At 54.3% G+C, this 23,260-nt stretch overlaps 1 protein-coding gene across 1 annotated transcript in view; it reads right to left on the reverse strand.

Annotated features, from left to right (window-relative positions):
- LOC138681047 (uncharacterized) overlaps positions 1-23,260 on the reverse strand; it is a 75,564-nt gene that overhangs the window by 37,398 nt on the left and 14,906 nt on the right. Inside the window, exons 7-22 of the mRNA XM_069768259.1 lie at positions 22,381-22,464; positions 21,795-21,913; positions 21,023-21,137; positions 20,151-20,228; positions 19,955-20,070; positions 19,372-19,495; positions 19,221-19,303; positions 19,067-19,145; positions 10,037-10,278; positions 9,390-9,507; positions 8,336-8,509; positions 8,114-8,269; positions 7,754-7,974; positions 6,319-6,490; positions 6,097-6,228; positions 1,462-1,746 (exon numbers count right to left, since the gene is read on the reverse strand). Coding sequence (XP_069624360.1) covers positions 1,462-1,746; positions 6,097-6,228; positions 6,319-6,490; positions 7,754-7,974; positions 8,114-8,269; positions 8,336-8,509; positions 9,390-9,507; positions 10,037-10,278; positions 19,067-19,145; positions 19,221-19,303; positions 19,372-19,495; positions 19,955-20,070; positions 20,151-20,228; positions 21,023-21,137; positions 21,795-21,913; positions 22,381-22,464 — 2,298 coding nt within the window. The remainder of the gene's footprint in view (positions 1-1,461; positions 1,747-6,096; positions 6,229-6,318; positions 6,491-7,753; positions 7,975-8,113; positions 8,270-8,335; positions 8,510-9,389; positions 9,508-10,036; positions 10,279-19,066; positions 19,146-19,220; positions 19,304-19,371; positions 19,496-19,954; positions 20,071-20,150; positions 20,229-21,022; positions 21,138-21,794; positions 21,914-22,380; positions 22,465-23,260) is intronic.

Here is a 23,260-nt window from a genome sequence, read left to right on the forward strand (position 1 = left end):
AATGTTCTGGGGCTGTGGGGCTCCAGTGCACAGGGATGTTCTGGGGCTGTGGGGCTCCGGTGCACAGGGATGTTCTCGGGCTGTGGGGCTCTGGTGCACAGGGGTGTTCTGGGGCTGTGGGGCTCCGGTGCACAGGAATGTTCTGGGGCTGTGGGGCTCCGGTGCACAGGGATGTTCTGGGGCTGTGGGGCTCCGGTGCACAGGGATGTTCTGGGCTGTGGGGCTCTGGTGCACAGGTATGGTCTCAGGCTGTGGGGCTCCGATGCACAGGGGTGTTCTGGGGCTGTGGGGCTCCGGTGCACAGGGATGTTCTCGGGCTGTGGGGCTCCGGTGCACAGGGGTGTTCTCGGGCTGTGGGGCTCCGGTGCACAGGAATGTTCTGGGGCTGTGGGGCTCCGGTGCACAGGGGTGTTCTCGGGCTGTGGGGCTCCGGTGCACAGGGGTGTTCTGGGGCTGTGGGGCTCCGGTGCACAGGGGTGTTCTGGGGCTGTGGGACTCCGGTGCCCAGGGGTGTTCTCGGGCTGTGGGGCTCCGGTGCACAGGGGTGTTCTGGGGCTGTGGGGCTCCGGTGCACAGGGATGTTCTGGGGCTGTGGGGCTCCGGTGCACAGGGATGTTCTCGGGCTGTGGGGCTCCGGTGCACAGGGATGTTCTCGGGCTGTGGGGCTCCGGTGCACAGGGGTGTTCTGGGGCTGTGGGGCTCCGGTGCACAGGGGTGTTCTGGGGCTGTGGGGCTCCGGTGCACAGGGATGTTCTCGGGCTGTGGGGCTCCGGTGCACAGGGATGTTCTGGGGCTGTGGGACTCCGGTGCACAGGGATGTTCTGGGGCTGTGGGGCTCCGGTGCACAGGGATGTTCTCGGGCTGTGGGACTCCGGTGCCCAGGGGTGTTCTGGGGCTGTGGGGCTCCGGTGCACAGGAATGTTCTGGGGCTGTGGGGCTCCGGTGCACAGGGGTGTTCTCGGGCTGTGGGGCTCCGGTGCACAGGGATGTTCTGGGGCTGTGGGGCTCCGGTGCACAGGGGTGTTCTGGGGCTGTGGGGCTCCGGGGTGTTCTGGGGCTGTGGGGCTCCGGTGCACAGGGGTGTTCTGGGGCTGTGGGGCTCTGGTGCACAGGGGTGTTCTGGGGCTGTGGGGCTCCGGTGCACAGGGGTGTTCTCGGGCTGTGGGGCTCCGGTGCACAGGGATGTTCTGGGGCTGTGGGGCTCCGGTGCACAGGGGTGTTCTCGGGCTGTGGGGCTCCGGTGCACAGGGATGTTCTGGGGCTGTGGGGCTCCGGTGCACAGGGATGTTCTGGGGCTGTGGGACTCCGGTGCCCAGGGATGTTCTCGGGCTGTGGGGCTCCGGTGCACAGGGATGTTCTCGGGCTGTGGGGCTCCGGTGCATGGAGTCTGCTCCTTTAGTATGATGCCTCCTCCCCCCCCAGTGACCCCAGGATCCCCGCCGGCCTCCTGCATCTTCTCACCGTGACTACTTCTTCCGAGGGTTTGGAGCTCGTGGATTCAGTGGGAAGATTCTTGGGCTCCAGCCACAATGGCCCCTTGGTGCATTTCCTGGGACCCTCTTCTGTCTGTACGCCATCCTCCAGGTCTATGTCTGATGGGGGCCTGCCGGATGGGGGCTGGAACAGTATAGGACTGAGTGCCCTCCTTCTGTACCTGCGGAGTTTGGGGCCCCTGGGAGCCAGGCAGGGGGCTGTGTCCTCATCCTCTGCACACTCAAACTCTTCTAAGGCCCTGGGGCCTATGTCCTGTGGATACAGAGGGAGGAGGTCACACACAGACACTACTACTACCCCCATCATGTGAGAGACACCACTACATGGAGTCCAGCTATGCAGCAGCTGCAGCACGGAGAAGTTTTCAGAACACAAAAAAAAGAAAATTAAAAACAATCTGACGGTCCCTGTAATGGGCACCACACTCCCCTGTTAATGTTATTTTTATTGTTTTAGCTCCCCTCATGGCTGGTGGTATCTACATCCTGACTTGCTGCCAGCTCTTCCTATGTGTCTCCAGTCTACATTTCCCAGGAGGCAGTGCTCCACCTGCCCCATCCTCAGTGCCAGCGCACTTTATCTACGAAGCACCATCCTGAGACTCCTACAAAGTCTCAGGCTGGATACATGGCTGCACACAGCTCCTGTCCTGAGACTCTCCTAATGACCGCCATGTTGCTGGTGTCGAAGCTGAACTTCACAAGGCAGTGGACTGCATACTGTATAAGGATGGCAGGCGTTATAACGAGAGCCAGCACGCCCGGCTCCATCCTCTCCGGCTAAAGGCACAAGCTGATTAGATGACTTCTGGATGCGGCAAGGTCCCCTGCGTTCCCTCCCTCCATGAACACATCCGTAGTCACTGTAAACTTGTGGAGAATCCCAGGCCACAGGCCCATCACACAGTAAATCTCCGTATGGGCTGCAGCAGGAAGTGAGGAGCTGGGAGGCAGGAAACGAGGAGCTGGGAGGCAGGACACAAGGAGCTGGGAGGCAGGACACAAGGAGCTGGGAGGCAGGAAACAAGGAGCTATGAGGCAGGAAACAAGGAGCTATGAGGCAGGAAACGAGGAACTGGGAGGCAGGAAGCAAAGAGCTGGGAGGCAGGAAGAGAGGAACAGGGAGACAGGAAACGAGGAGCTGGGAGGCAGGAAACGAGGAGCTGGGAGGCAGGAAGCAAAGAGCTGGGAGGCAGGAAGAGAGGAACAGGGAGACCGGAAACGGGAGCTGGGAGGCAGGAAACAAGGAGCTGGGAGGCAGGAAGAGAGGAACAGGGAGACAGGAAATGGGAGCTGGGAGGCAGGAAACGAGGAGCTGGGAGGCAGGAGGAGAGGAACAGGGAGACAGGAAACGGGAGCTGGGAGGCAGGAAGAGAGGAACAGGGAGACAGGAAACGGGAGCTGGGAGGCAGGAAGCAAAGAGCTGGGAGGCAGGAAGAGAGGAACAGGGAGACAGGAAACGGGAGCTGGGAGGCAGGAAGCAAAGAGCTGGGAGGCAGGAAGCAAAGAGCTGGGAGGCAGGAAGAGAGGAACAGGGAGACAGGAAACGAGGAGCTGGGAGGCAGGAAGCAAAGAGCTGGGAGGCAGGAAGCAAAGAGCTGGGAGGCAGGAAGAGAGGAACAGGGAGACCGGAAACGGGAGCTGGGAGGCAGGAAACGAGGAGCTGGGAGGCAGAAAGAGAGGAACAGGGAGACAGGAAACGGGAGCTGGGAGGCAGGAAGCAAAGAGCTGGGAGGCAGGAAGAGAGGAACAGGGAGACAGGAAACGAGGAGCTGGGAGGCAGGAAACGAGGAGCTGGGAGGCAGGAAGCAAAGAGCTGGGAGGCAGGAAGAGAGGAACAGGGGGAAGGAAGAAAAGAGCTGGGAGCTAGGAAACGAGGAACTGAGAGACAGGAAACGAGATGGGAGGCAGGAAGCAAAGAGATGGGAGGCAGGAAGCAAAGAGATGGGAGGCAGGAAGCAAAGAGCTGGGAGGCAGGAAGAGAGGAACAGGGAGACCGGAAACGGGAACTGGGAGGCAGGAAACGAGGAGCTGGGAGGCAGGAAGGAAAGAGCTGGGAGGCAGGAAGAGAGGAACTGGGAGGCAGGAAGAGAGGAACTGGGAGGCAGGAAGAGAGGAACTGGGAGGCAGGAAGAGAGGAACTGGGAGGCAGGAAGAGAGGAACTGGGAGGCAGGAAGAGCTGAGAGGCAGGAAGTGAAGAACTGGGAGGCAGGAAATGAGAAGCTGGGAGGCAGGAAACAAGCTGGGAGGCAGGAAACGAGGAGCTGGGAGGCAGGAAGAGACGGGCTGGGAGGCAGGAAGCGAAGAGCTGGCAGGAAGCGAAGAGCTGAGAGGCAGGAAGAGAGGAACTGGGGGAAGGAAGCAAAGAACTGGGAGCTAGGAAACGAGGAACTGAGAGGCAGGAAACGAGGAGATGGGAGGCAGGAGGCAAAGAGATGAGAGGCAGGAAGCAAAGAGATGGGAGGAAGGAAGCAAAGAGATGGGAGGCAGGAAGAGAGGAACAGGGAGACAGGAAACGGGAGCTGGGAGGCAGGAAACGAGGAGCTGGGAGGCAGGAAGGAAAGAGCTGGGAGGCAGGAAGAGAGGAACTGGGAGGCAGGAAGAGTGGAACTGGGAGGCAGGAAGAGTGGAACTGGGAGGCAGGAAGAGAGGAACTGGGAGGCAGGAAGAGAGGAACTGGGAGGCAGGAAGAGAGGAACTGGGAGGCAGGAAGAGAGGAACTGGGAGGCAGGAAGAGAGGAACTGGGAGGCAGGAAGAGAGGAACTGGGAGGCAGGAAGAGTGGAACTGGGAGGCAGGAAGAGAGGAACTGGGAGGCAGGAAGAGAGGAACTGGGAGGCAGGAAGAGAGGAACTGGGAGGCAGGAAGAGAGGAACTGGGAGGCAGGAAGAGCTGAGAGGCAGGAAGTGAAGAACTGGGAGGCAGGAAATGAGAAGCTGGGAGGCAGGAAACAAGCTGGGAGGCAGGAAACGAGGAGCTGGGAGGCAGGAAGAGACGGGCTGGGAGGCAGGAAGCGAAGAGCTGGCAGGAAGCGAAGAGCTGAGAGGCAGGAAGAGAGGAACTGGGGGAAGGAAGCAAAGAACTGGGAGCTAGGAAACGAGGAACTGAGAGGCAGGAAACGAGGAGATGGGAGGCAGGAAGCAAAGAGATGAGAGGCAGGAAGCAAAGAGATGGGAGGAAGGAAGCAAAGAGATGGGAGGCAGGAAAAGAGGAACTTGGGGAAGGAAGCAAAAAGCTGGGAGGCAGGAAGCGAGAAGCAAGGAAGGTAGGAAAGAAGCGAGAAGCAAGGATGTGGGAGGCAGGAAGCAAAAAGCTGTCAAGTAGGAGGGAGGCAGCTGAAAGCAAGGAACTGGGGCAGGAAGTGAGAAGCTGGGGCAGGAAGCAAAGAGCTGGGGACAGGAAGAGAGGAACTTGGGGGAAGAAAGCAAATAGCTTGGAGACAGGACACAAGGAGCTGGGAGACAGGACACGAGGAGCTGGGAGACAGGACATGAGGAGCTGGGAAGCAGGACACGAGAACCTTGGAGACAGGAAGCAAAGAGATGGGGGCAGGAAGAGAGGAACTGGGGGCAGGAAGCAAAGAGCTGGAGGTAGGAAGCGATGAACTGGGGGGGCATGAAGCAAAAAGCTGGTGGGCCGGTAGCAACGAGATGGTGGGCAGGAAGCAAAGAGATGGGATGCAAGAAGTGATGAACTGGGGGGGCAGAAAGAAAAGAGCTGGGAGGCAGGACGCAAAGAGATGTTGGGCAGGAAGCAAGGAGCTGGGAGGCAGGAAGCGATGAACTGGGAGGCAGGAAGCAACAAGAAGGTGGGCAGGAAGCAATGAGTAGGTGGGCAGGAATCAACGAGAGGATCGTCAAGAAGTAACCAGAGGGTGGGCAGGAAGCAAAGAGCAGAGAGGCAGGAAGCAAAGAGCAGAGAGGCAGGAAGCAAAGAGATAGTGGGCAGGAAGAAAAGAGCTGGGATGCAAGTAGTGATGAACTGGTGGGTAGGAAACAAAGAGCTGGGAGGCAGGAAGCAAAGAGATGGTGGGCAGGAAGCAAAGAGATGGTGGGCAGGAAGCAAAGAGATGGTGGGCAGGAAAACAGGAGCTGGGAGGCAGGAAACAAGGAACTGGGAGACAGGAAGCGATGAACTCGGGGACAGGAAGCAAAGAGAGGGTGGGCAAGAAGTGATGAACTGGGGGCAGGAGGAAAAAAGAGCTGGGAGGCAGAGAGCAAAGAGATGATGGGCAGGGAGCAAAGAGCTGGGAGGCCGGAAACGAGGAGCTGGGAGGCCGGAAATGAGGAGCTGGGAGGCCGGAAACGAGGAGCTGGGAGGCCGGAAACGAAGAGCTGGGAGGCCGGAAACGAAGAGCTGGGAGGCTGGAAACGAGGAGCTGGGAGGCCGGAATTGGTGAACTGGGAGAGAGCCCCTTCTGGGGCTCTGGGCGCAGGCAGGATGCCATTCTGGGGCTCTGCACGCAGGCAGGATGCCATTCTGGGGCTCTCCACGCAGGCAGGACGCCGTTCTGGGGCTTTGCACGCAGGGGCGCCATTCTGGGGCTCTGCGCACATCCCTTTTATTACACGTGGCTATGACGGCTGCTCCAGTGGTTACAGACCTTTTCTGCCTCCATGTTATCAGTTGTCTCCTTTATCTTCACTTTTGGCATCTGATTACCCACAATCCTCTGCTGCTTCCAGCACCGCCACCTGATGAGCAGCCCCTGCACCTCCTCCAGACGCTCCTGGACCTGTGGGGGCAGCGTGGAGTCAATCACAAGGGCATTGCGGAAACCACCATGGCTGCGCCAGCAGAACATGGCAACAACTATCACTCTCACCATCTGCAGAAGGCGATGATCTTCACCAATCAACTTCCAGCCAATCCCGGCCAGCGCTTCAAATTCCTTCCGCTTCCCCTGCATCATTCTCTCCACCTCCTCACTCTGCACCACGCTCAGTCCTCCGGCGCCTCCCGACAGAACCGGACCCCTGAAGACCACCGCCCAAGATCTGTGTGGAGACCACCAGGAGGGCATTACACAGAGGATGGGAGGGGGATAAACACAGGACGGGACCCAGAGCGTGCAGAGGACGGGACAGGGAGCGCACAGACGATGGGACAGGAAGCGCGCAGACGACTGGACAGGAAGCGCGCAGACGACGGGACAGGGAGCACACAGATGATAGGACAGGGAGGGCGCAGACGACGGGACAAGGAGCGCGCAGATGACGGGACATGGAGCGCGCAGAGGACGGGAGGGGAGCACACAGAGGACGTGACAGGGATCACGCAGAGGACGGGAGGGGAGCACACAGAGGACGGGATGGGAGCACACAGAGGACGGGATGGGAGCACACAGAGGACGGGATGGGAGCACACAGAGGACGGGATGGGAGCACACAGAGGACGGGAGGGGAGCACACAGAGGACGTGACAGGGATCACGCAGAGGACGGGAGGGGAGCACACAGAGGACGGGAGGGGAGCACACAGAGGACGGGATGGGAGCACACAGAGGACGGGTTGGGAGCACACAGAGGACGGGATGGGAGCACACAGAGGACGTGACAGGGATCACGCAGAGGACGGGAGGGGAGCACACAGAGGACGGGATGGGAGCACACAGAGGACGGGATGGGAGCACACAGAGGACGTGACAGGGATCACGCAGAGGACGGGAGGGGAGCACACAGAGGACGTGACAGGGATCACGCAGAGGACGGGAGGGGAGCACACAGAGGACGGGATGGGAGCACACAGAGGACGAGAGGGGAGCACACAGAGGACGTGACAGGGATCACGCAGAGGACGGGAGGGGAGCACACAGAGGACGGGAGGGGAGCACACAGAGGACGGGATGGGAGCACACAGAGGACGTGACAGGGATCACACAGAGGACGGGAGGGGAGCACACAGAGGACGAGAGGGGAGCACACAGAGGACGTGACAGGGATCACGCAGAGGACGGGAGGGGAGCACACAGAGGACGGGAGGGGAGCACACAGAGGACGGGATGGGAGCACACAGAGGACGGGATGGGAGCACACAGAGGACGGGATGGGAGCACACAGAGGACGTGACAGGGATCACGCAGAGGACGGGAGGGGAGCACACAGAGGACGGGATGGGAGCACACAGAGGACGTGACAGGGATCACGCAGAGGACGGGAGGGGAGCACACAGAGGACGAGAGGGGAGCACACAGAGGAGCTACAGAGGACGGGTATACCGGTTGTTACTCTTCAGGCATATATAGGACACATGGTCACTGACCTAACGCTCAGGTACCGGAGGATGAACTCCCTCATGAGCGCCGTCCTCTGCAGGCGGGTCCTGTTCTCGTGCACGAGGGTCTGTAAGTCGGTCCATGTCCTTAGTGCATCCTCGATGCTCCTGCTTACTGACAGGCTCCGAGCCGGACACAAGCCCTGCAGCGCGTCTCTCTGCGCCTCTACAGCCTTCACCTCCATTTGGATTGCTCCAGATATGTCGGTCTATAGTAAAGAGAAGTCGGGTCACATAGACCCCCGTGTTCCGAGTGTGACGCCCCCTAGCTAACCAGCAGCATCCACCATGTTCAGCCAGGACCATATCTGGCCTCAGGGTCTGTGTGGCAGCTGACTGACCGCTCACCTCCATCCGCTGCTGTTGGCTGATCGTTCCCCGCAGATCCGTCAGCTCCGTCTCCGTCCTCGCAGTCATGAACTCCTTCTCCGCAGCCTCCAGCTGGGACTGCACGTCACAGAGGTTGGTGCAGGCGGCTGCCATCTTGTGGGACACAGCTGACACCTGAGGAGACAGGAGTCAGAGCAGTGCCGCAGCCGGTCCCCCAACCTGGAAGACAGAGCCCCTCACCCTGCTCTCTAGTGCCTCCGCCTCTCTGGTGGCAGCCAGTGCTCGCGCTCTCTCCTTCACGGCGTCGTTCAGCATGTCCACCGCTTCCTGCAGCTCCTCTAATGGGGAAAAGGTCTCTGTCCTGTCTGCAGGAGGGACATCGGGGTCACTGCGGGGGGCACCACGCGAGGACATCTGAGCAGATAGAAGGGCGGTGTGTTACATGGGGACAGACACGATACACAGGCAGGGGTCCGCGCCACATGGTGGTCCCAGCTCTACAGGATGCAGTCAGTCAGGACTTTCGGAAAGCTGGGGCACATACTGGGTGCAGACTTCACCACCCACACCCTGCTCCCCCTGACTGCAAGAAACTCACCCTCTGCCCAAAGACCCCTACCCTCGCCTCTCGCACCCTGCTCCCATGACTTTGCCCACCGCACCCTGCTCCCCTGACCTCCCCCTGCGCCCTGCTCCCCTGACCTCGCCCCCGCTTCCCTGACCTCCCCCTGCGCCCTGCTCCCCTGACCTCACCCCCTGCTCCCCTGACCCCTCCACCACACCCTGCTCCCCTGACCTCGCCACCGCGCCCTGCTCCCCTGACCCCTCCACCACACCCTGCTCCCCTGACCTCCCCACCGCACCCTGCTCCCCTGACCTCCCCACCGCACCCTGCTCCCCTGACCCCTCCACCGCACCCTGCTCCCCTGACCTCCCCACCGCACCCTGCTCCCCTGACCTCACCCCCCGCACCCTGTTCCCCTGACCTCACCCCCCACACCCTGCTCCCCTGACCTCCCCACTGCACCCTGCTCCCCTGACCTCCCCACCGTACCCTGCTCCCCTGACCTCCTCACCGCACCCTGCCCCCCTGACCTCCTCACCGCACCCTGCTCCCCTGACCCCTCCACCACACCCTGCTCTCCTGACCTCCCCACCGCACCCTGCTCCCCTGACCTCACCCCCCGCACCCTGTTCCCCTGACCTCACCCCCCACACCCTGCTCCCCTGACCTCACCCCCCGCACCCTGCTCCCCTGACCTCGCCCCCCGCTCCCCGGATTTTGGACTCTCACCGTTTGTTTCTTCTCCTGCTCTTCCTCCATTTGTACAACCTTCATAAATTCAGAGAGAACCAATGTGTCCCTCAGATCAGAGACTCTGCGCCTGAAGGTGTCCTGCAGTGCCTGACACCTGCGAAACAGGGAAACGTCACCACTAACAGACAAGTGACCGCAGCTCTGGAGGTGACTGGAGTATACGATGTAACAGCAGAATAGTGACTGCAGCTCTGGAGGTGACTGGAGGATAAGACAGGATGTAACAGCAGAATAGCGAGTGCAGCTCTGTAGGTGACTGGAGGATAAGACACGAAGTGACAGCAGAATAGTGAGTGCAGCTCTGGAGGTGACTGGATGATAAGACATGATGTAACAGCAGAATAGTGACCGCAGCTCTGGAGGTGACTGGAGGATAAGGCAAGATGTAACAGTAGAATAGTGACTGCAGCTCTGGAGGTGACTGGAGAGATGAAACAGCAAGAACAGTGAGTGCAGCTCTGGAGATGACTGGAGGATAAGACACGAAGTAACAGCAAAATAGTGACTGCAGCTCTGGAGGAGACTGGAGGATAAGACACGATGTAACAGCAGAATAGTGAGTGCAGCTCTGGAGGTGTCATGATACAATTAATACACCTGCACTCCTTTGTGTGGTTCCTCACCTCTCTTCCAACTCCTCAGCCTTCTCCTCCATCTCCTCGGTCATGGCCCATCTTTTGGCGATACCTCGCAGACTCTGCAGAGCTGAGCCCCTCGTTCGCACCTCTCTCTCCAGCAGCGACACCTTTTTCAAGTCCTTACGGATCGTCTCAGGACTTCTCATGGTTGTCGGCTCTGACAGCAGAAACTCCGCATCCTGCAGCCACTGAGATGTACGGCTGAGCTCCCGGAGAAGATGCCTGACCTGGGGGGAATACAAGGAGAAAGGAGCTGGGTGAAGAGCACGGCAAGAACAGTTCGTAACAGGCTCCTAGAGGCAGGACTCAAGTCATGTAAAGCTAGAAAAAAAGCCTTTCATCAATGAGAAGCAAAGCAGAGCCAGGCTGAAGACTGCCAAAGACCATAAGGGTTGGACCATAGAGGACGGAGGTCATCTTCTCTGATGAGTCTAATTTTCAGCTTTGCCCAACACCTGATCGTCTAATGGTTAGACGGAGACCTAGAGGCGTATAAGCCACAGTGTCTCGCACCCACTGTGAAATTTGGTGGAGGATCGGTGATGATGTGGGGAGGCGTCAGCAAGGCTGGAATTGGGCAGGTTGTTGTTTGTGAAGCACGTATAAATCAAGCCGCATACAAGGTTATCCTGGAAAAACAGTGGATTCCTTCTGTCAATGTTCCCCAACTCTGAGGACTGGTATTTCCAGCAGGACAATGCGCCATGCCACACAGCTAGGTCAATCAAGGTGTGGATGAAGAGACCACCACATCACATCCCTGTCATGGCCGCCCAATCTCCAGACCTGAACCCCATTGGAAACCTCTGGAATGTAATCAGGAGGAAGATGGAGAGTCACAAGCCATCAAACACAGAAGAACGGCTGACATTATTGTACCAGGAGTGGCATAAGGTCACCCAGGAGCCGTGTGAGAGACTGGAGGAAAGCTGCCGAGACGCAGGAAAGCCGGGATTAACAATCATGGTTACTCCACAAAATATTGATTTCTGAACTCTTCCTGCTGAGTTATTAGTATTGTTGTTTCTAAATGATAATGAACTTGTTTGGTTTTTTTTGCATTATTTGAGGTCTGCAAACAATGCATTTTTTTGTTATTTTGACCATTTCTCATTTTGAGAAAATGAATTGCTTGGAAATTCGGAGAGATGTTGTCAATAGTTTATAAATAAAAGAACAATTTACATTATACTAAAAAATATAAAGAGAAAAATCAGACAAACTGAACATTCTGCAGTGGTCTCTTCATTCTTGCCAGAGCTGTATATGTTTAGGGCGGTATATAATATCCATAGGTTATGATGGGGCGGTATATAATATCCATAGGTTATGATGGGGCGGTATATAATATCCATAGGTTATGATGGGGCGGTATATAATATCTATAGGCTATGATGGGGCGGTATATAATATCCATAGGTTATGATGGGGCGGTATATAATATCCATAGGTTATGATGGGGCGGTATATAATATCCATAGGTTATGATGGGGCGGTATATAATATCCATAGGTTATGATGGGGCGGTATATAATGTCCATAGGCTATGATGGGGCGGTATATAATATCCATAGGCTATGATGGGGCGGTATATAATATCCATAGGTTATGATGGGGCGGTATATAATATCTATAGGCTATGATGGGGCAGTATATAATATCTACAGGCTATGATGGGGCGGTATATAATATCTACAGGCTATGATGGGGCGGTATATAATATCTATAGGTTATGATGGAGCGGTATGTAATTTCTATAGGCTATGATGGAGCAGTATGTAATATCTATAGGCTATGATGGGGCGGTATATAATATCTATAGGCTATGATGGGGTGGTATATAATATCTATAGGTACCGATGGGACGGTATATAATATCTATAGGCTATGATGGGGCGGTATATAATATCTATAGGCTATGATGGGGTGGTATATAATATCTATAGGTACCGATGGGACGGTATATAATATCTATAGGCTATGATGGGACGGTATATAATATCTATAGGCTATGATGGGGCGGTATATAATATCTATAGGCTATGATGGGGTGGTATATAATATCCATAGGTACCGATGGGACGGTATATAATATCTATAGGCTATGATGGGACGGTATATAATATCTATAGGTGCTGATGGTCGGTGTATATAACATCTACAGGTGCGGATGGGGCGGTATATATAATAATAATAATAATTTTTATTTATATAGCGCCAACATATTCCGCAGCACTTTACAAATTATAGAGGGGACTTGTACAGACAATAGACATTACAGCATAACAGAAATACAGTTCAAAACAGATACCAGGAGGAGTGAGGGCCCTGCTGCTCGCAAGCTACAAACTATGGGGAAAAGGGGAGACACGAGAGGTGGATGGTAACAATTGCTTTAGTTATTCGGACCGGCCATAGTGTAAGGCTCAGGTGTTCATGTAAAGCTGCATGAACCAGTTACCTGCCTAAGTATGTAGCAGTACAGACACAGAGGGCTAATACTGCATAAAGTGTATGAGAACATGATGCGAGGAACCTGATTATGGTGTAAGTTTTGTGAATCAGACACACAGGGATAGTTAGGTTAAGGCCGGCGTCACACTAGCGAGTTTTACGGACGTACGAGCGCATAAAATACGTCCGCAAAACACGCATTACACACGGCCCAATTATTCTCTATGCCCCTGCTCATATCTGCCGTATTTTACTGATCCGTATTATACGGCTTTCTACGGCCGTAGAAAATCGCAGCATGCTGCGTTTGTCACCGTATTGCGCAAAAAAAAAAAAAAAAAATCGCTAATGAAAGTCTATGGAAGCCAGAAAAATACGGATTACACACGGACCAGCAGTGTGACTTGCGAGAAATACGCAGCGGTGTACAGTAAAATCACACTGACAGGTTAGAATAGAATAGGTAGAATAAATGTGTACACATAGAATAGGTGTATATATATATATATATATATATATATATATATATAGTCAGTGAGACACATATATGTATATATATTAACATTTCATCCAGCGCGGTATAGCAAAAAGCCTGTAATTCAATTACCGGCTTTTGCTTTCTCCTTCCTAAACCCGACATGATATGAGACATGGTTACATACAGTAAACCATCTCATATCACCATTTTTTTTGCATATTCCACACGACTAATGTTAGTAGTGTGTCTATGCAAAATTTGGCCATTCTAGCTATTAAATTTAAGGGTTAAATGGCGGAAAAAAATTGGCGTGGGCTCCCGCGCAATTTTCTCCGCCAGAGTGGTAAAGCCAGTGACTGAGGGCAGATATTAATAGCCTGGAGAGGGTCCACGGTTATTGCCCCCCCTCCCTGGCTAAAAACATCTACCCCCAGCCACCCCAGAAAAGGCAGATCTGGAAGATGCACCTATTCTGGCACTTGGCCACTCTCTTCCCACTCCCGTGTAGCGGTGGGATATGGGGTAATGAAGGGTTAATGTCACCTTGCTATTGTAAGGTGACATTAAGCCAGATTAATAATGGAGAGGCGTCAATTATGACACCTATCCATTATTAATCCAATAGTACGAAATGGTTAATAAAACACACACACATTATTAAAAAGTAATTTAATGAAATAAACACACCGTTTGTTGTAATATTTTATTGTACGCTCAATCCACTGGCTGAAGACCCTCGTTCTGTGACAAAGAAAAAATAATAAACCAACAATATCCCATACCTTCCGAGGATCTGTAATGTCCCACGTTGTAAATCCATCTGAAGGGGTTAATTTTTTAACAGCCAGGAGCTCTGCTATAATGCAGCTATGCTCCTGACTGTAAAACCCCAGCGAATGAATGGAAACTAGGTCAATGACCTGTAGTTACCTTCATTCGCGGTGAGGCGCCCTCTGCTGGATGTCCTCATATGAACTCGAGCCTGGGAACTTTTCTGTTTTTTTTCCCACGCTCGAAGGACATCCCAGCAGAGGGCGCCTCACCGCGAATGAAGGTAACTACAGGTCATTGACCTAGTTTCCATTCATTCGCTGGGGTTTTACAGTCAGGAGCACAGCTGCATTATAGCAGAGCTCCTGGCTGTAAAATATTTTAACCCCTTCAGATGGATTTACATCGTGGGACGTGACAGATCATCGGAAGGTATGTATATTGTTGGTTTATTATTTTTTCTTTGTCACAGAGTGAGGGTCTTCAGGTGGATTACCAGAATAATAAAATATTCAAACAACCTGTGTTTTTATTTCATTAAAAGACTTTTTAATAATGTGTTTGTGTTTTTTTAACCATTTCAGACTATTGGATTAATAATGGATAGGTTTCATAATTGACGCCTCTCCATTATTAATTTGGCTTAATGTCACCTTACAATAGCAAGGTGACATTAACCCTTCATTACCCCATATCCCACCGCTACACGGGAGTGGGAAGAGAGTGGCCAAGTGCCAGAATAGGCGCATCTTCCAGATGTGCCTTTTCTGGGGTGGCTGGGGGCAGATGTTTTTATCCAGGGGGGGCCAATAACCATGGACCCTCTCCAGGCTATTAATATCTGCCCTCAGTCACTGGCTTTACTACTCTGGTGGGGAAAATTGTGTGGGAGCCCACGCCAATTTTTCCGCCATTTAACCCTTTAATTTAATAGCTAGAACGGCCAAATTTTGCACATACACACTACTAACATTAGTAGTGTGGAATATGCAAAAAAAAAGGTGATATGAGATGGTTTACTGTATGTAATCATGTCTCATATCATGTCGGGTTTAGGAAGGAGATAGCAAAAGCCGGCAATTGAATTACCGGCTTTAAAGCTATCTAGCGCTGTATGAAATATTAATATATATACATATATGTGTCTACTGACATTATATATATATACAGTATATATATATATATATATATATATATATATATATATATATATATACAGTATTTATGTTTTTATTATTTTTTGAGCACATGGATCCCTTGTATGTCCGTATGTCGGTTTTGCAAGTCTGCGAGAAAATCTCACAGTACGGATGCCATACGGATTACATACGGAGGATGCCATGCGCAAAATACGCTGACACACCCTGCCTACGGAGGAGATACGGACCACTATTTTGGGGACTTTTCTGTGTATTACGGCCGTAAATTACGGACCATATTTTTATACGCTGAGTGTGACGCCGGCCTAAAAATGCGTTGAGGCGGTAGGCCAATCTGAACAAATGAGTTTTTAGTGCACACTTAAAACTGTGGGGATTAATCATATTAACCTAGGTAGTGCATTCCAAAGAATCGGCGCAGCACGTGTAAAGTCTTGGAGATGGGAGTGGGAGGTTCTGATTATTGAGGATGCTAACCTGAGGTCATTAGCGGAGCGGAGGGCACGGGTAGGGTGGTAGACTGAGACCAGAGAGGAGATGTAGGGTGGTGCTGAGCCATGGAGCGCTTTGTGGATGAGGGTAGTAGTTTTGTACTGGATTCTGGAGTGGATGGGTAGCCAGTGTAATGACTGGCACAAGGTAGAGGCATCAGTGTAACGGTTGGTGAGGAATATGATCCTGGCTGCAGCATTCAGGACAGATTGGAGCGGGGAGAGTTTGGTAAGAGGGAGGCCGATTAGTAGAGAGTTACAATAGTCCAGACGAGAATGAATAAGTGAAACAGTAAGGCCGGCGTCACACTGGCGTTTAAAACGGCCGAGTGCAATGCGATAAAAAAAAAAAAAAAAAAATCGCATTGCACTCGGACCAATGTTAACATATGGGGCCGCTCCCAGCAGCCGACTTTTTGTCGGCCGTTTTCCTCGGTCAGCATGCTGCGATTGTCTCGGACCGAGGAAAACTCTCGGCTCACTCGCACCCACATAAGCTTATGGGTGCGAGTGAGACAGCGCACACCACTGGGATATCATCCGAATGCTGTGCGTCATAAGCGGACCCCAGCAATGGAGGAGATGGAGAAATTCATTTCTCCGCCTCCTCTGCAGCTGTGCTCCGATCCTCCCTGTGCGAGAGAATCGGAGCACACAGACGCACGACTGCGAGCAGGAGCCGAGGGTCATTAGCATATTGCATCCGATGTTCTCGCATCAGATGCAATACGCTAGTGTGACGCCGGCCTAAGAGTTTTTGCAGAGTTGAAAGTAAGAAAAGGGCGAATTCTAGAAATGTTTTTGAGATGCAGGTAAGAAGAGCGAGCCAGTGATCGGATGTGGGGGGTGAATGAAAGGTCAGAATCAAGGATGACCCCAAGGCAGCGGGCATGTTGCTTTGGAGTAATGGTGGAACCCCACACGGAGATGGCAATGTCAGGCAAAGGTGGGTTAATAGAGGGAGAGAACACGAGGAGTTCAGTTTTTGACAGGTTCAGTTTCAGAGGGAGGACATGATGATAGAGACAGCGGTAAGACAATCACTGGTGTTTTCTAAAAAGTTCGGCGTGATAACAGGAGAAGAGGTGTATAATTGGGTGTCGTCAGCATAGAGATGGTACTGGAAACCAAATCTACTGGTTGTTTGTCCAATAGGGGCAGTGTACAACGAGAAGAGGAGGGGGCCTAGGACTGATCATCTATAGGTGCTCATGGGGTGGTTTATACAGTTATATGAAAAAGTTTGGGCACCCCTATTAATCTTAAGCTTAATGTTTTATAAAAATTGTTTGTTTTTTTTGCAACAGCCATTTCAGTTTCATATATCTAATAACTGTTGGACACAGTAATGTTTCTGCCTTGAAATGAGGTTTATTGTACTAACAGAAAATGTGCAATCTGCATTCAAACAAAATTTGACAGGTGCATAAGTATGGGCACCCCACAAGAAAAGTGACATTAATATTTAATATCCTTTTGCACAAATAACAGCCTCTAGTTGCTTTCTGTAGCTTTTAATGAGTTCCTGGATCCTGGATGTTAAGTTTGATGGTCGCCGAGCATGGACAGCCCTCTTCAAATGATCCCACAGATGTTCAATGATACTCAGGTCTGGGGACTGGGATGGCCATTCCAGAACAGTGTAATTGTTCCTCTGCATGAATGCCTGAGTAGATTTGGAGCGGTGTTTTGGATCATTGTCTTGCAGAAAGATCCATCCCCTGCGTAACTTCAACTTTGTCACTGATTCATGAACATTATTGTCAAGAATCTGCCGATACTGAGAAGAATCCATGGGTCCCTCAACTTTAACAAGATTCCCGGTGCCGGCATTGGCCACACAGCCCCAAAGCATGATGGAACCTCCACCAAATTTTACTGTGGGTAGCAAGTGTTTTTCTTGGAATGCTGTGTTTTTTGGCCGCCATGCATAACGCCTTTTTGTATGACCAAACAACTCAATCTTGGTTTCATCAGTCCACAGGACCTTCTTCCAAAAAGAAATTGGCTTCTCCAAATGTGCTTTTGCATCCCTCAGCCGACTCTGTTTGTGGCGTGCTTGCAGAAACGGCTTCTTTCACATCACTCTCCCATACAGCTTCTCCTTGTGCAAAGTGCGTTGTATAGTTGACCGATGCATAGTGACACCATCTGCAGCAAATTGATGCTGCCGCTCTCTGGAGGTGGTCTGAGGATTGTCCTTGACTGATCTCACCATTCTTCTTCTCTGCCTTTCTGATGGTTTTCTTGGCCTGCCACTTCTGGCCTTAACAAGAACTGTACCTGTGTTCTTCCATTTCCTTACTATGTTCCTCACAGTGGAAATTAACAGGTTAAATCTCTGAGACAGCTTTTTGTATCCTTCCCCTGAACAACTATGTTGAATAATCATGTTCTCATACACCATGCATCTCATGCATCATGTTCTCATACACTTTATGCAGTATTAGCCCTCTGTGTCTGTACTGCTACATACTTAGGCAGTTAACTGGTTCATGCAGCTTTACATGAACACCTGAGCCTTACACTATGGCCGGTCCGAATAACTAAAGCAATTGTCACCATCCACCTCTCATGTCTCCCCTTTTCCTATAGATTGTAGCTTGCGAGCAGCAGGACCCTCATTCCTCCTGGTATCTGTTTTGAACTGTATTTCTGTTATGCTGTAATGTCTATTGTCTGTACAAGTCCCCTCTATAATTTGTAAAGCGCTGCGGAATATGTTGGCGCTATATAAATAAAATTATTATTATTATTATTATTAATAATCTTTGTTTTCAGATCATTAGACAGTTGTTTTGAGGAGCCCAAGATGCCACTCTTCAGAGGAGATTCAAACAGGAGAACAACTTGCAAGTGGCCACTTTAAGTAGATTTTCTCATGATTGCATACACCTGGCTATGAAGTTCAAAGCTCAATGAGGTTAGAAAACCAAAAAAAGTGCTTTAGTAAGTCAGTAAAAAGTAGGTAGGAGTATTTAAAACAAGAAAATGATAAGGGTGCCCATACTTATGCACCTGTCAAAGTTAGTTTGAATGCAGATTGCACATTTTCTGTTAGTACAATAAACCTCATTTCAAGGCAGAAACATTACTGTGTCCAACAGTTATTAGAGATATGAAACTGAAAGAGCTGCTGCAAAAAAAACAATTTTTATAAAACATTAAGATTAAGATTAATAGGGGTGCCCAAACTTTTTCATATAACTGTAACATCTATAGGTGCTGATGGGGCGGTATATAACATCTACAGGTGCTGATGGGGGCGATATGTAACATCTATAGGTGCCAATGGGGGCGGTATATAACATCTACAGGTGCCAATGGGACGGTATATAACATCTATAGGTGCTGATGGGTCGTATATAACATATATAGGTGCCGATGGGGCAGTGTATAACATCTATAGGTGCTGATGGGTGGCATATGGCATCTATAGGTGCCGATGGGGGCAGTATATAACATCTATAGGAGCTGATGGGGCGGTATATAACATCTATAGGTGCTGATGGGTGGCATATGGCATCTATAGGTGCCGATGGGGCAGTATATAACATCTATAGGAGCTGATGGGGCGGTATATAACATATATAGGTGCTGATGGGCAGTATACACCACACATACAATAGTGTGCGGTGCGGCTGGAGACTCAGGCTCTCACCTCTGGGGTCTCGGGTGGTCCTTGTGTCTGGTGACGGGTCTGAGGTCTGTGATTGGCTTGTGGCTCGGCGGTCACTGTCCTGATATAAAGAATATACGGATCTATAACGCTCCGGTATACGGCAGCGCGCCTCTTATGTGTCTACCTTCTGTACCTCTTGGCATCGGTCGGACGTCGGGTGCGGACCTGACTCCTCGGAGCCGCTAGGGAGCGCAGAGAGAGGAGACCACCACATGTCTGCAAAACACACCGCCAGTTATCCAAGGGGCCGTGCAGGGAACGTCTGCCCCCGGCCCATCACTCACCTGCGCGGCCGGACCACCGTCTCCCAGATCTTGGTTTCCCACGCTGCTCTGCTCCGGGGTGACACCTGTCAGAGGGTCGCTGGGATCTCTGGGGGGCACGAGGCGTCTGGAGGGTCTCCCCGTCCTAGGAGACGAGATTATAGAGTCAGGATCTAATTCTAAGGACCGTGAGAAACGTCCCGAGAGGCGTCAGAGTCCCTGCTCCACTGTGCCGAAATCCCCCTCACCGGGCACACTGCTGAGTCACTAGTCACCTCCAGAGCTGCACTCACTATTCTACTGGTACATTGTGTCTTATCCTCCAGTCACCTCCAGAGCTGCACTCACTATTCTGCTGGTACATTGTGTCTTGTCCTCCAGTCCCTGCCAGAGCTGCACTCACTATTCTACTGGTACATTGTGTCTTATCCTCCAGTCACCTCCAGAGCTGCACTCACTATTCTGCTGTTACATCATGTCTTATCCTCCAGTCACCTCCGGAGCTGCAGTGCCTGAACGGAGCATGGTACTGTGGGAGTTTTGACCTTTCATTGCTCAGTATTAACCCTTCGTGCACAGTGCGGTGTTGGAGCAGGCGCTCTACCTGAGTGTGCGCTGCAGCTGTGCCCACCGCTCCTTCACCTGCTGGTGCCGCCGCAGCGCTCGGGATGACAGCAGCGGGTCGAGTTTGGACACTTGAGATACGGCCACATCCAGCATCTAAAGGAGAGAAAGCCGCCATCAATGCCTGAACCAGCGCCGAGGGGCGCCACTGCTCGGGGGCCGCAGTCCTCCCTCACCATGATGTGGCCGGCAATGTCCCTCAGATCCTGATCTCCGCGCCCATCGTCTCCGCTCATCTGCCCGACACAGCGGCCCTGGGGGGAAAGAGGGAGCAAGAGTGACCCGGCTCCATGCCATCCACAGGAAGAATGCACCCCCCCAGACGTGGCCCACGCCGCCCCTCCAGACGTGGCCCACGCCACCCCCCAGACGGGGCCCATGCCGCCCCCTCATATGTGGCCCACGCCGCCCCCAGACGTGGCCCACGCCGCCCCCTCATATGTGGCCCACGCCGCCCCTCAGACGTGGCCCCCCCAGACGTGGCTCCCCCGCCCCCCCAGACGTGGCCCATGCCGCCCCCACACGTGGCCCACGCTGCTCCCCCAAATGTGGCCCACGCCGCCCCCCAGACGTGGCCCCCCAGACATGGCTCACACCGCCCCCCAGACGTGGCCCACGCCACCACCCCCAGACGTGGCCCACGCCGCCCCCCAAGACGTGGCCCACGCCGCCCCCCCAGACGTGGCCCATGCCGTCCCCCCAGACGTGGCCCACGCCACCAGCCCCAGACGTGGCCCACGCCACCCTCCCCAGACGTGGCCCACGCCACCCCCCCAGATGTGGCCCCCCCCAGACGTGGCTCCCCGCCCCCCCCCAGACGTGGCCCACGCCACCCCCCCAGATGTGGCCCCCCCCAGACGTGGCTCCCCGCCCCCACCCCCCCCCCAGACATGGCCCACGCCGCTTCCCCAGACATGGCCCACGCCACCCCCCCCAGATGTGACCCACACCGCCGCCCCCCCGGACATGCAATTTTCATACGAGAAGGTAAGCCAAGAGGCAGGCATGATGGAGGCCGTGACGGCAGAGGCTGCTCCCCATCGCTCACCTTCTCCTCCATGGCTCGCAGGATGGCGTCCATCTGACGCCACAGTGACGCCGCCTCCAGCGCCAGCTGCAGACTATGCTCGTGTTCATGGAGTGAGGTCTGAAGACACAGCCACCTGTCAGGACAGGAAACAGGTCAATGAGGAGACTGGAGGTGGTCGGCGAGGGCGGACGGCCGACGGGGAGAGGGCGAAACGGCAGACGGAGAGAGGGCGAAACGGCAGACGGAGAGAGGGCGAAACGGCAGATGGGGAGAGCGGTGACGGCCGATGGGGAGAGCGGTGACGGCCGACGGGGAGAGCGGTGACGGCCGACGGGGAGAGCGGTGACGGCCGACGGGGGGGAGCGGTGACGGCCGACGGGGAGAGGGCGGACGGCAGACGGGGAGAGGGCGGACGGCAGACGGGGAGAGCGGTGACGGCAGACGGGGAGAGCGGTGACGGCCGACGGGGAGAGCGGTGACGGCCGACGGGGGGAGCGGTGACGGCCGACGGGGAGAGGGCGGACGGCCGACGGGGAATGGCTGCTCTCAGCACAGAAACCACAGGAGTAAAAACCACGTGAGCCCTGACATCTCTACACTGGGAGAGCCGAGGAGAACCAGTATGGCCGCCACTATACATCCTGACATCGGGGAAGACCAGGTGGGGAACGACCTGACAACCAACACGACTGACAACTGTCCGATAACGATAGGAGACCAGACCGAGCACACTGTCCGCTGACTGAGCGGAGCTGCACGGCCCAGTGATGGAGGAGCCGGCGGCACGTACATGCGGCTGAGGTGCTTGTGGCGGGCCAATGCTGTCTTGCTCTCCGGCCGCCCCCGCTTCTCCAGCCTACGGGCCACGATGCTGACGCTCTCCTGCAGACGGCAGTAATGGGTCTGCTCCTGGAAGGGAAGCGCACACACCGTTACTGATATCCTAACCTTATCAAAGGGTCCCATCCCCCCAAACACAGGGTAACTGACCAGCAGGCTCAGCACAAGGACCGAAGGTGGAGAGAAGACCACCCACAGAGGAAACTGCAACAAGAGTGGACACAATCTGCACACAGAGGATGGATGACCCAGGGGGCACTGACTCCAACGTTGACCCCGGGGGGGGGGGGGGGGGGAACTTGTCTGGGGAGGGGAGCCTGACCCCGGGGGGAGCACATGTCTGGGGAGGGGAGCCTGACCCCGGGGAGGGGAGCACTTGTCTGGGGAGGGGACCCTGACCCCGGTGAGTACTTGTCTGCGGAGGGGAGCCTGATCCCGGGGGGAGCACTTGTCTGGGGAGGGGACCCTGCAGCAGTCACTTCTATTAGGGCGCGGTGCAGAACATGCCGCCATTGTTTCTGCCGCCCTTTTCTCACCTGCCTCAGATCCCGCATTTTGCGGCTTACTTGCACCTCGTCCAGGTTCTGGTCCAGGAGGACACGGAGAGGGGGGGCCTCCTCCTGCAGAGACAGCGTATATGTATACATATCACGGGATGGACCGGAACCAATACGGTGTGCAACTCCGGCCCTCGGATGGGGCGCGCCCTCCTTTCCACCATTGTCCAGGCAATGATGCGGCCACACACCGCAGTGACTCTCTGACCACACGGGCAATGCTGCGGCCACACACCGCAGTGACTCCCAGCCACACGGGCAATGCTGCGGCCACACACCGCAGTGACACTCCAACCACACGGGCAATGCTGCGGCCACACACCGCAGTGACTCTCCGACCACACGGGCAATGCTGCGGCCACACACCGCAGTGACTCCCAGCCACAAGGGCAATGCTGCGGCCACACACCGCAGTGACTCTCCGACCACACGGGCAATGCTGCGGCCACACACCGCAGTGACTCCCAGCCACACGGGCAATGCTGCGGCCACACACCGCAGTGACTCTCCGACCACACGGGCAATGATGCGGCCACACACCGCAGTGACTCTCCGACCACACGGGCAATGCTGCGGCCACACACCGCAGTGACTCCCAGCCACACGGGCAATGCTGCGGCCACACACCGCAGTGACTCCCCGACCACACAGGCAATGCTGCGGCCACACACATCACGGTGACTCTCCGACCACACGGGCAACACTGCGGCCACACACCGCAGTGACTCTCCGACCACACGGGCAATGCTGTGGCCACACACCGCAGTGACTCTCCGACCACACGGGCAATGCTGTGGCCACACACATCTTGGTGACTCCCCGACCACACAGGCAATGCTGCGGCCACACACATCGCGGT

This window comes from Ranitomeya imitator, chromosome 5, assembly GCF_032444005.1.
Source record: "Ranitomeya imitator isolate aRanImi1 chromosome 5, aRanImi1.pri, whole genome shotgun sequence".
NCBI lineage: Eukaryota > Metazoa > Chordata > Amphibia > Anura > Dendrobatidae > Ranitomeya > Ranitomeya imitator.